This window comes from Cyprinus carpio, chromosome A25 (genome assembly GCF_018340385.1).
Source record: "Cyprinus carpio isolate SPL01 chromosome A25, ASM1834038v1, whole genome shotgun sequence".
Lineage (NCBI taxonomy): Eukaryota > Metazoa > Chordata > Actinopteri > Cypriniformes > Cyprinidae > Cyprinus > Cyprinus carpio.
The window spans coordinates 19,739,824-19,751,853 of NC_056596.1; the positions used below are offsets into that span (position 1 = coordinate 19,739,824).

The 12,030-nt window shown below is 45.3% G+C and overlaps 2 protein-coding genes across 2 annotated transcripts; both read right to left on the reverse strand.

Moving 5' to 3' along the window:
- Nucleotides 1-1,551: 1,551 nt before the first annotated feature.
- Nucleotides 1,552-3,399, reverse strand: slc10a3 (solute carrier family 10 member 3). The gene is given in 8 exon segments (XM_019090936.2): nucleotides 1,552-1,991; nucleotides 1,993-2,028; nucleotides 2,030-2,050; nucleotides 2,052-2,090; nucleotides 2,093-2,131; nucleotides 2,133-2,186; nucleotides 2,189-3,082; nucleotides 3,084-3,399. Coding segments are annotated over 8 exon segments (1,512 nt in total). The 5' UTR covers nucleotides 3,270-3,399; the 3' UTR covers nucleotides 1,552-1,748.
- Nucleotides 3,400-5,477: 2,078 nt separating this feature from the next.
- chmp1a (charged multivesicular body protein 1A) lies at nucleotides 5,478-8,225 on the reverse strand. Its single transcript, XM_042715832.1, is given in 8 exon segments — nucleotides 5,478-5,647; nucleotides 5,774-5,864; nucleotides 5,867-5,966; nucleotides 6,059-6,187; nucleotides 6,275-6,421; nucleotides 7,581-7,658; nucleotides 7,745-7,764; nucleotides 8,019-8,225. Coding segments are annotated over 8 exon segments (594 nt in total). The 5' UTR covers nucleotides 8,026-8,225; the 3' UTR covers nucleotides 5,478-5,625.
- Nucleotides 8,226-12,030: the final 3,805 nt, after the last annotated feature.

The window sequence follows — 12,030 nt, forward strand, 5'->3', positions numbered from 1 at the left end:
TGATGGAGAAATACAATCAATACAATAAACAATGCATCAACACATCGATCCCTGAACTGTAGACACAAAGAGAGAGCAGAGACCACTAGAGCAAAGATCACGCTCATGCACAGCTTAAAGGGGATATTTCCCCTGAAAAAATCAATATTCTGTCATCATCTCTCATCTTAATACTATTATGATTTTCTTTCTTCTGTGGGACACGTGTAAAGAATGTTGTTTTTCTACCTAAAGTCATTGGGCTCCACAGCTTCAAGCTGCAACAAGCATATCTAAAGGTAACCAGAGTAAAGGACTCCAAACTCCAGGGGTACAGGTTTTGCCCATCTGTCCTTTTGGACTTTCACTGTACAGAGACATTCTTCAAACATGTTCTTTTGTGCTCCACAGACGAAATTAAATCATATGAGTTTAGACTGAGACAAAGATGAGTAAATGATGACAGTAAACTATTCCTTCAACAGAAGATGTTAGTCATGATGGTGAACAAGCTGAACTCACTGAAATAAGTCAGGACAAGCTCTTTAGCCAAGATTCTCACAGCCATTGTTAACACCTGAGAGAACAGGACGCACAGTTCAGTGCATGACACACCAGCACGAGCAAATGTGCTTAACCTCTGAGAAGAAGCCAACCAATGAACACCCACAAACCAACATCAATATTTGCCTTTTTAGTTGCTGAAAAAAAAAAACTTTTCAGATCAGTGGGACAGATTTATGAAAAAGTAAGAAGCAAATTCCTTAAGATGAATTAAGATGTTTGTAAGAATTTAAGTGCAATTCTTGAAAATTTTCTGAAAAAGTTCTTAAATGTTTTGTTAAGAACCCCCCTTTTATTTAATTTTTTTAAGTTTAATCTTTAGAAAAAAAAATATTGTAAGAAAAAGATAAGTACATTCTTAAGAACTGATTTTGAAATGCAAAATATTGGTAACACTTTACTTATGCAGCCTTGATGTATCATGCATTATAAAAGTAGTTTTAATGCATTAATTATGCCTTTTAATACACCTTATGATGCATTGTACAATCTCATGAATAACTGTAACCACAGTTAATACATTATAACACTTATCAATACATTGTAACACTATGCATTTCAATTCGTTCTAATTATTTACAAGATATAATGTATTACAATGCACATTATGAATATTTACAATGCATTATACCCTTTAATAATCATTTATAATTCATTATACATAGAGGATTTATGTAAAGTGTTACCAAAATATTCCCAAGTTAAAAAAGAAGAAATAGCAGCTAAGAAGAATTTGTAAGAATTTCTTAAAACTATTTTGTGACTCCGGCCCCAGTTCTCTTCAGATGAGCTTTGCACTAAAGATAAGCATGTGCCTAGTTAACACAACTGCCCAGAGTACTCAGGATAAGAGTTAACAGCTCACTGCATACTGAAGGTGTTTTTGTGAAATTTGAAAAAGGTCGACTTTGATTTGAACTTGCATTGCATTCGACGAGAACACCCGCTGAACCTCTGCAGGCATGAATAAATATAAGTCACGGTGCTAGTACTGAAAGACACTTCTTCTGTCTTGTCAAAAAGCATTTAATCACATGTCACCACTGTTTCAGCACATGATTCAATCACATCAACATCATCATCATCATCTCCAAACAAGGTACAAACAAAGCATCCGAATTACAAAATAACATATCGCAAAATTACTTAGAAAAATATCTCATATCTTTCGTAAACACTGTCATCTTAATGCACAGGAGTCTGTGTTAATTAAAATCTGATTTAAAAAAAGAGGCTGAAACAAACACGGTCACAACGAGCGAAGGCCTTTGGTAGTGAGACAGAAACACTTGAGCGGTCCGCGGATCGTTCTGGCAGTAGTGCTCGGCAGCGATCGGCTGTATCTGGCCATCAGGTGCCGGTTCTGAGGCTGGCGGCAGGCACAGGCGTCGCTGGACGATGTGCACCAGCACCAGCAGAAGCATCTCCGACGTGCTGCTCAGGGCCACCTATGAAGGGCGCCTGCGAGGCGTAGTCCGCCTCGGTCCCGCTGGAACGACAGCTGCATGAACGGCCAGCGCCAGGAGACTGTTCTGCACGCCCACCTCTCGATACTGACGGTCTTCCTCTGAGCCGGCGCCATCCCCCCGCCAAGCCGCGCCAAGCCCAAAGCCCACCAGCAGCCCGAAGACGGGCACGGTCACACACCCGCCACCACGATCGGAGGCTGCACGTTGGCGAGGATGGAGGAGCCCATCTGATAGGCCATGAAGATCCCCCCGACGATGAGCACGAAGCTGAAGGGGCGGATGAGGGCGAGCAGGACGCGGGTGACGGCCGGCAGGCGGAGCTTCACCAGCATGCCCAGCGAGATGGGAATGGCGATGAAGAGCAGCGTGCCGAGGATCTTGACGAAGGGCACGTGGAGAGCGGCGTGGACCCCCAGCAGCCGGCCGTACAGCGCTGAGGACAGCGGCATGGCTGCGGCCGCCACCACGGTGGAGATGAGGGTCATGCTGATGGCCAGGGTGACGTCTCCGCCCAGCAGCAGGCTGTAGAGGTACCCCCCGCCTCCGCCCGGGGCCGAGCAGGTGATGACCAGCCCCAGCGACAGCGCCTTGGGAAGGGACACCAGGCAGGACAGCCCGTACGCATAGAGCGGCATTATGAGGAACTGACCCGCTACGCCCAGCAGCAGCGGCACCGGCCTCCTCAGCAGACCCAGCAGAACCTCCACCTCCACCTTACAGCCAAACGCACACTTGTTTGATGAAGATGAGCGGGCAGTCAGCGCGAACAGGACGGGGTTCTCCGAGAAGTGCGCGAGCCCGCTGGACCCGGGGTCATCGCCGCCCGCCGCCACCCTGATGGAGTAATCGCTCCGCTCCTCGATCAGAACCGGCTCCGAGTCTCTGTACAGGTCCAGCAGCTGGATGAGCAGCGGAGCCGTGCCCGGCACCCCAGACCGGATGCTGATGACGTAACTGCTCACGGCTCCCGAGCGTCCGCTGTCACTCACGTTGAGGATGGAGATCACGTCCGGGTCCAGAGATCTCACCCGAACCGTCTGTTTGAGGCTCTCGCGACCCTTCCGGCCCTCCGGAGCTGCGGTACCGGCTGGAGATGACGATCACTCCGGGCGTGTTCTGGGGAAACTCGAACTCCTGCGAGGAGCCGTCGCCGATGTACAGGTACTGGAGGGGCTTCGGGTTCCGGTCGGGTTCTTCGGGGTCTTCCGCTTGAGCGATTAACAGCAGACAGCTCAACGCGAAAACCACCGTCTTCATGTCTCCACCAGCCACGACAACCGAGAGCTGTCAGTACAATCACCGATTCATCAGAGGCGTTAATACTCGTCCTCGAACTGCTTCAAACACAGCCGCGGTCCGCTAAGAACATCTTTAATCTGCTCATGACGGCCTGGACTGGAACATCCGGCACGCACGGTTCAGAGACGGTAATTTTCCGTGTGTGGGGATCAGTGATTTTCTCGTCATGCTGGCTCGTGATTCCGGTCTGAGCTGCTCGGGCGGTTACTACGGGCGACTCCCTGAAGAAACAACACACAGCAGCAGAGCGGAAACCGGTCTGGAAGGGGGAGGGGTTTAGCAGCGCGGGCGGCGTCTCTGATTGGTCCAAGCAAGAACTCGCAGCCTGCGTTAACTCCAATACAGCGACCTTTAAGTAGGTTTCCATCATTATTCAAGTGTAAATTATTATCCGAACAGTAGCTGAAGCGACACAGTTTCGGTTTTGGTCACATAAATGTCCTCCGAAATGTGAAAAGATCGGTCTTTGTTTCTGAGCAACATTGCGCCCCCTGCAGGAATAACCACGTGCTTCACGAGACCGGGATCAGCAAGTAAGCTCGTCAGACTACGGAAGCCGATCGTGGACTAACCTCGCTTATTTTACTTCTCTAATGTTTCCACTTGACTTGTCAATAAAAATGTGTTGAGATACTTCAGAATCAGAATATTACAGAAATACTGTAGAAACCATTGCATGCATTGTTTGCTGCTCCGCCATTCAGCGACTGCTATTTATATCCTCATGTGTCATGTGTCCTCTCTTATTGTGTCACTTTATCATTATGTTGACATGTTTGTGTTCCACGACACTGGAATGTAGAAGTGGAGCCACCTGTCTAAATGAATCAGCACATTACTACATGATTAATCATTAAAAAAGGCCAATCTCTAAACACATTTCTCAATCAGTCGATACAAAACAAAGGCAGTGCAACTGTACTGTACAAAACCCAACACTGATAATAATCAGAAATGTTTCTTGAGCAGCAAATCATCATATTAGAATGATTTCTGAAGATAACGTGACACTGAAGACTGGAGTAATGATGCTGAAAATACAGCTGCGCATCACAGAAATACATTACAGTTTACAACATTCTCGAATAATAATAAAAAAAGTCATTAAATTGTTCACATATTTCACAGAATTGATGAATGAAACCTCTGGTGAGCAGCGACGGTGAGCAGGAGAGACTTGTGTAACTGTACAATTTTATTCAATAAAAAGAACAAAAACAACAAGAAAGATCAGAAAACGTATAACGTGCTTGATTTCACTAAAACACAGTAATGATAATTAAGCATGTGTGTGTAGTGTAAATTATCTAACATCTAGTTATTTATGACATGATGCATATCCCAAACTGAACAGCGTCTTGATTTGATCATCTCCTAACATCACTGTATGTCTTCAGCATTACTTTGGTGTAGAAGTGTGATATCTGGTGTTGTTCTGGATGGTATCGACAGAACGGTGATGTTAACAGAGCTTCTGTGTCCATGTGAGCTCAGAACCAGCTGCAGTCAGTGAGGATCCATCAGCAGCGATCTACAGGTTCAGTCCAGAGCCTTATACAGTGATGAACGAGCTGTAAACATCATCATGTCAACTGTTACTAGGATGCTTGAAAAAACAGGTGCACTGGAACATGCCAAATAAGACGCATCTGAGAAGTGATATCAGAATGATTTTATTTATTTACATGATCAATGCTCACAAGAAACTGATCTAATCCCACACCCGAGCCGATCCGGAGGAAACACAGCAGACTTACAGAAACATGAGAACATGAGATTCAGTTACACTATGGTGTGTGTGTGTGTGTGTTTAAATATGGGGTGGATTCATACACTCTTGTAATATGATGGAGGCACTGAACGCAAGAAGCACCTTGGTAAGGCATGAGGAACCGAAGCAAACTCAGGAGAAAACCATGCGCAGCTCTGCATTTCACACGCTGTGTACTACACCATGAGCTCTGCTAGCATTATGAACAGATCAGTATCTTATCAGCTTTAAATACATATGCAAACTTCAGTCGACACCGTGCCAGTAAAGACAATGAGCAGAGAGCCCTCCTCTGCATCAGAAGCCCTGCGTAGAGTAGAAACGAGCTTCCTGATGCTTCTCGTCCAGAAATAAAGAGGGGAATGACCTGTGCTCTTTTGACAGACACAGTCATGTTTGATGAAATAAAGAGCTGACAAAGAAGAAGGAGAGACAGTACATGTTTTCATCATAAAGTATGGGAGATAATGTGTATAAATGGACTGGATTATAAAAACCAGCGTCCTCCACGCAGGGAAAGTTTGACTGAATCTCCGAACGCCATCAGTTACGTAAAGCTGCCAACCTGTAACACAACACCAACATCAGTCACTAACACCGAGTACGAGTCGCCAGTGAAACCAGAAGAAACACACACACTCGACAGCTTCAAAGACATGAAACACTGGGAGTGGTGCCTCTGGAGACGTACCGTCTGGAGAGCTGGTCCTCTTTGTCCTGCGGGCGCACGGACGTCTCTCCCAGTGACGTGGCTCCCGCCGGCAGCTGACTGAGCTGGTCCTCACCTCCAGGCCACTCTCCTCCGCGATCTGCAGGATCAGATCGTCCACCTGCTCCTGCGGCGTGGTCAGCGTGGTGGCAGAGCTCATGGAGTCCTCCATCACCTGAACAAACACCCAAACAGACGGCTCTCAGAAACAACGGCCTGGGCTCAAACGCTCACGACAAAAAGGATCCAAAGGCTCTCAACACTCACCGAGGTGTGAACGTCCAGATTCTGAACCTGGCTCTCGAACTTGTCCATGACAGCCGACACCTTCTGCAGGTCCATGGAGCTCAGAGCCTTATCCAGAGCTTTGGTCACCTGCGTCATGCTTTTCGTGACCTTGAAACAGAGCAGGATAAAGGCTGGACTCAGATCAGTGCTTAGAGATGCTGAGAACAGCGATCAGGACACAGTCGTCGCCCTCACCCCCTTCATAGTCACGGCTGTCTGGACCTTCGAGGCCACGGCGTCCACACGAGACGCCAAGCGCAGCCAGTTCAGACCCTCGTTCTTCTTGCGAATGGCATTCTCTGCGTACACACGCGCACACTCCACGTTCTTCTGCTGGAGAGCCTGGAGAGTTAAACACGTGAATCAGAAGAGGAGATCACAGGACTGCTTTGAAATGAAAAGCTACATGTAGGAGATCTAAAGGAAGGACAGGTGACTTCAGAGAGGCTAGCTTTGAAACATAAGATCCCACCCTCCAGCATCATCACTCTCTCCAAAGCCACGCCTCCTCCCAAACACAGGCAGAGCAGAGGCTAACACGTCTCTTTCACCCGTGAGAAAACATTACAGCACAAAGAACATAATATAACATCAATAACGGCTTCCATTCTGGCTCGCTCTGCAGTAGTGGAGCGATGATGATGTATCATGTCTGTGCCAACAGGGTGCACTGAACACATGCACTGACACGCAGGCAGGACAGCCTATCGTAGCCCTCGGACCGAGGAACATGACTGGACAAGTGTTTTATGGTCCCACGCCTTCCAGAGATGATTTAGAGCATTTAACTTAGCTGTAAATGTGACCCTGGACCACAAAACCAGTCACTGAGATGTATACATCATATGATGAAGCTGAATTAATAATCTCTCCATTGATGTGTGGTTTGTTAGGAGGACAATATTTGTCTGAGATACAACTATTTGAAAATCTGGAATCTGTGGGTGCAAAACAAAAAAAATCTAAATATTGAGAAAATCATCTTTAAAGTTGTTCAAATGAAGTTCTTAGCAATGCAATATTACTAATCAAAAATTAAGTTTTGATATATTTACGGTAGGAAATTTACAAAATATCTTCATGGAACATGATCTTTACTTAATATCCTAATGATTTTTGGCAAGAAAGAGAAATCGATCATTTTGAGCCATACACTGTTTTTTTTTGGCTATTTCTACAAATATACCTGTGCTACTTATGACTGGTTTTGAGACAAACCTGTGCCTTTACCCATGAGCACCTGTGTAAAGATAACAGACACGCCCCTGACTGAGGTTTTAAAGGCAGGGTTTGGTGATTTGGTTCAAAAACATTTGTTGTCACGCTGGCTTTAGAAAGTCTCTTCACGTCTCGATGGCTATCTCAGACAGAGCTGACGTCCCTCTCGCGACACACCCCGGAGCAGTGACGTCACTCTCGCAGCACACACACCCGGGAGCAGTGACGTCACTCTCGCGGCACACACACCCGGGAGCAGTGACGTCACGCGTCGGCTCTCTACCTTTTTCACTTTGGCTTGCTCGGATTTGGAGTCTTTCTCTGCCTTTTTGGCCAGCCGCTCCAGCTGCTTCGACGTGAACTGGAGAAAAGGACGAGATTCAAAGATCAGACGAGACTGCCATCATTAGTGCATCCATAGAGAGGGAAAGAGAGAGAGATAGTCACCTTCAGCTGGAAGAGTGTGTCTGTGTGAGAGAAACACACAACAATCAATCATTCAGTGTGTGAGACAACACTGTTAACAGTGATAAACGAGTTCAGCTACAGTGTGACACAGAGGTTAACTGTGTGTGTGTGTGTGTGTGTGTGTGTGTGTGTGTGTGTGTAGTGACACAGCAGATCAGTTCAGAGTTCAGAATAAGATCAGGACTCAGTACAGAAATCTGATCAAACCACATTCCTAATAAAGTCGGTGAGTGTTTAACACGAGTGTTCCTACCGTCCATGTTGATGTTCACTGCGGTTCTATGAGGTCTGGTGGTTTAATTCGATGTTTTCAGCTCGGTTCGTTTGTTTATGTGTCTCCGCTCGAGCGTTTCTCTCTCTCTTCCGGGTTCGGCTGCTCACGACGTCACCGTGGCGTCACGTGCCGCTTCTTCTTCGGGGTTGAACGGCGGCCTGAGCTCCGGATGTGTCACCAGCGCCCTCCTCTGGAGCCGCGTGACTGCTACACTCTCCAGTCTCCTCCTCTGGGACGGTGCATCTATTACTTTCTCCACTCATAGCACACTTAAGTACTCTGTGCTTTACTAATTGTCCTGTCATTCATAATCTTTCAGTTTCGTTCATCAAGTGCTTTCTCTCTGCTTCATATTTTCTGCATTTAACTAGTAGCTATATAATACCTGACAGTATAGTCACAAGTGTCATTCTGATGCTTTCCTGTGATGTGAAGTGTACTGGTGAGATGAGCCTGTTCCACTCTCAGCGCGGTCTCTTCTGTGAGTGTGAAGCCTGTGAGAGCGCGTGCAGGAGCGGGCCGCGAGGCGGCGCTGATGCGCGATCCCGAGCCCGAGCCGCGCGCACAGAAGCAGCAGCTGCTGCAGCGGGAGAAGGGCACAGCGATGGCGGCGTCCATCAGACTCGGGCGGAGCGCCGTCTTCATTGCTCTCAGAGCCATCAAACCCAATCAGCTGACCGCTCAGAACAGACTCATAATCCAGAGCAAGCGCCAGTGGACAGCAGGCTGGACCGGAAGCGGCTTCAGACACCTGTTTCAGTCTCCTTCAGTATGTGGTGAGTGTTTTCCGGCAGAAGGACGAGACTCATATTTAATAATTACAGCAGAGTTTACATCATAACAGCACCGTGTGCAGACGAGTGTATTACACTACAGTACTGTAGAACGATGGGATCCAGTGAGACTAACACACACACACACACACACACACACACACACACACTCTCTCTTTATTGGCATGACAGTTGTTACAATGTATTGCCAAAGCACAGTGTTTACACTGAATCTATATACATGCATGTATATACACATTTAAACAGTAGAACAAATAACATTTTAAAATTCTAAGAACAATTTATAATTCAATGTGGTGTGTGTGTGTGTGTGTGTGTGTGTGTGTGTGTGTGTGTGTGTGTGTGTGAGAGAGAGAGAGAGAGTGTGTGTGTGTGTGTGATTTGTTGACTCCTCCCTCTTTTTGTGACAGGCATCAGTGTATCGTGCTGCTAGTAAGATACAGTCTTGTTTTTCACCTAATAAATACTGAAGTTGTGTTTTCTTGTTTATCATTTTGTAGTCATGGTAAAGTGTTTCGAATCTGGGATGAAATGTCTTTGTAATGTGTGATAGTTAGAGCAGCGGTGAGGAAGTGTGTCTCTGTCTACAGTAAGGGCAGATCCGGCTCTCTCTGGGCAGCCAGTGCTGTCGATATCTGCCCGTCTCTACAGTCAGAGTATGATTGCTCAGTCTGTACCTCATCATTTGTCTTCTTAATTTACAGTCTTTCACTGTACTCAGATATTCTGCAATTGCGTAATCTCTATTTAGGACCAAATAACATTCCAGTTTACTTTGTTTCTCTGTTGTTTCAGTCCAGTAAGTTAGATAATTTTCTTTCTGTACTTTTATTATTTGTTTGGGCTGAATTGTGTGGATGGATATTTCAGAGTCCTGATGCTGGCTGTTGTTAGTCGTGTTAGTTTGCTTCTGCAGCTTCAGGATCATCTGAATCAGGGGGCTTTTTTCAGGGTTCACTTCATGGTTTTTAAGGGCTTTAAAATGGTAAGAGTTGGGCTTATTTTTAGGAGTTTCCTAAATGTGATGGCTTGTTTCTCAATGTGCATTAGTAGAGGGTATTGGCCTAATTCTGCCCTGCATGCGTTGTTCGTAGTGTTCCTCTGGACTCTGAGGAGACTCTTACAGAACTCAGCATGCAGGGCTTCCATCGGATTTTTGTCCCATTTTTCAAATTCCTGATTCAGGAGAGGACCCCACACTTCACTGCCATATAATGCAATAGGTTCAATGACTGATTGGAATATTTTGAGCCAGATTCTAATTGGTATTTCAATTTGGATAGATTTTCTTGCTTTCTCTTTCAGTTCATTCACAGCCAAATTTAGTTTACCAGTTGCACTCATCTTCAGCTCGAGGTGTGTGTAGTTTGTGGCATGTTCTGTTTTTGTCATACCAAGAGTGAAGCTGTGTCTCTTTCCCTGAACTCTGGGTCTCTTCTGGAATGTTAGTACTTTAGTTTTGTTGGGATTAATGGTCAGGGCCCAGGTCTGACAGAACGTGTGCAGGACGTCTAGGTTCTGCTATAGACCCTCTTCTGTTGGAGACAGCAGAACCAGATCATCTGCAAACAGCAAGAGCTTTATGTTGGAGTCATGTAGTGTGAGGCCAGGTGTGCTGCTGCTTGTTCTAGGACTGTCGCTAATTCATTAATGTAGATATTGAAGAGGGTCGGTGATAGTGGACAGCCCTGCCTCACACCCCGCCCTTGACTCAAGAATTCTGTTCCTTTATTTCCAGATTCTTTGAATAGATTGTTTTTATAATATTGTATGTTTTACCCCCAATACCTGATTCTAGAAGTTTTGACAGCAGACGCCTGCATGCCAAACTGAATCAAATGCCTTCTGGAAATCTACAAAGCAAGCAGATATTTTGGATTTGTTTTGGTTGATGTGTTTGTCGATCAGGGTGTTGTAGGGTGAAGATGTGGTCTGATGTTCCAGATTCTGTAATTTGGGAAGAATCCAATCTGACTTTTGCTGAGGACATTTGTGTTCGGTGAGGAAGTGTACGGAGTCTTGTGTTGATGATATTACAGAACAGCTTCCCCAGATTAAAGTTTGAGAGTGGTGGTGGGTGAGACCTGAGCTGTGTGAATACGCTTTATTTTCTAAAATTTGGGGTTTTTCCTTTCTATTTTCCATATGGTCTGGGTTTGCTATTTTGAGCACCTTGTAGAAACTGCGCAGTGAGATGGCGTCTCATGAGGAGACGCCGTCGTTGTCACTGCGAAATGGTTTCAGGTGTGTACCCGAGGACGGCGTCTCGGTGGAAGACGTTCTCGTTTCTACTGGGGAAGAAGTCGGACATGAAAACATTGTGTCCGGGTTCTCTTCGTTTGAACAAGGCTGTAGTGATTTTTTGAAGGATCATAGCCTTTGTTAATCGTGCGTGATCGAAACTGGTCTTGTTATAAATGAAAACCTTGTTCAGGTTACCCCTTTGTATGCCCCGTCTGCTAAAATAAATTACTGTATCTAACGTTCCGCCTTTTATTCCTGATGATGCACTGGAGCGAGAATTGGCACGTTTTGGCAAATTTGCGAGTGGTTTTAAAACAATCCCTTTGGGTTGTAAACACCCGTCCTTANGAAATTAATAGCTTTCTTGATTAATATCAAAGATTTTTTTCCTGATGTGGAAAAATTTGAGAGATCTGTGGCCTTTCTTTATAAAAATGTAAGTCATGATCTGTTGAGTGAAAAGAAACGGTTTCGGTTGAAAAAACACATTACTTCCATTAGAAAATGCAGAAAGGTGGATAAAAAGAGAAAATTAAAAGCTTTTTTGTAAACAACTAACCATGCATCACGCGGTGTTCCTTTTCTGCTGCTCTTTTCTGTTCTGTCTCTATCCCTTCCTTACTTTATATATGGATTCATTGAGGGTGGGATCACTAAATATTAATGGAGGGAGGGATAAGCATAAAAGAGCCTTGGTGTCCGAAATAATGCATCAAAAAAAGTTAAATATTGTTCTGTTACAAGAAACCCATAGTGATGTTGATAATGAAGTCGAGTGGGGAATGTGGTGGAAGGGTCATTATATCCTTAGTCATGGCACAAATCTGAGTGCGGGTNTATTATTTCCGATGGCAGAGATATTGATGTAAATGTAAGCCAAAAGGTTAAATGTATCAGGAATGGTGTGCAGAACATTAGAGGTGATGAACAACAAGATAATAATGTGGTGCAGA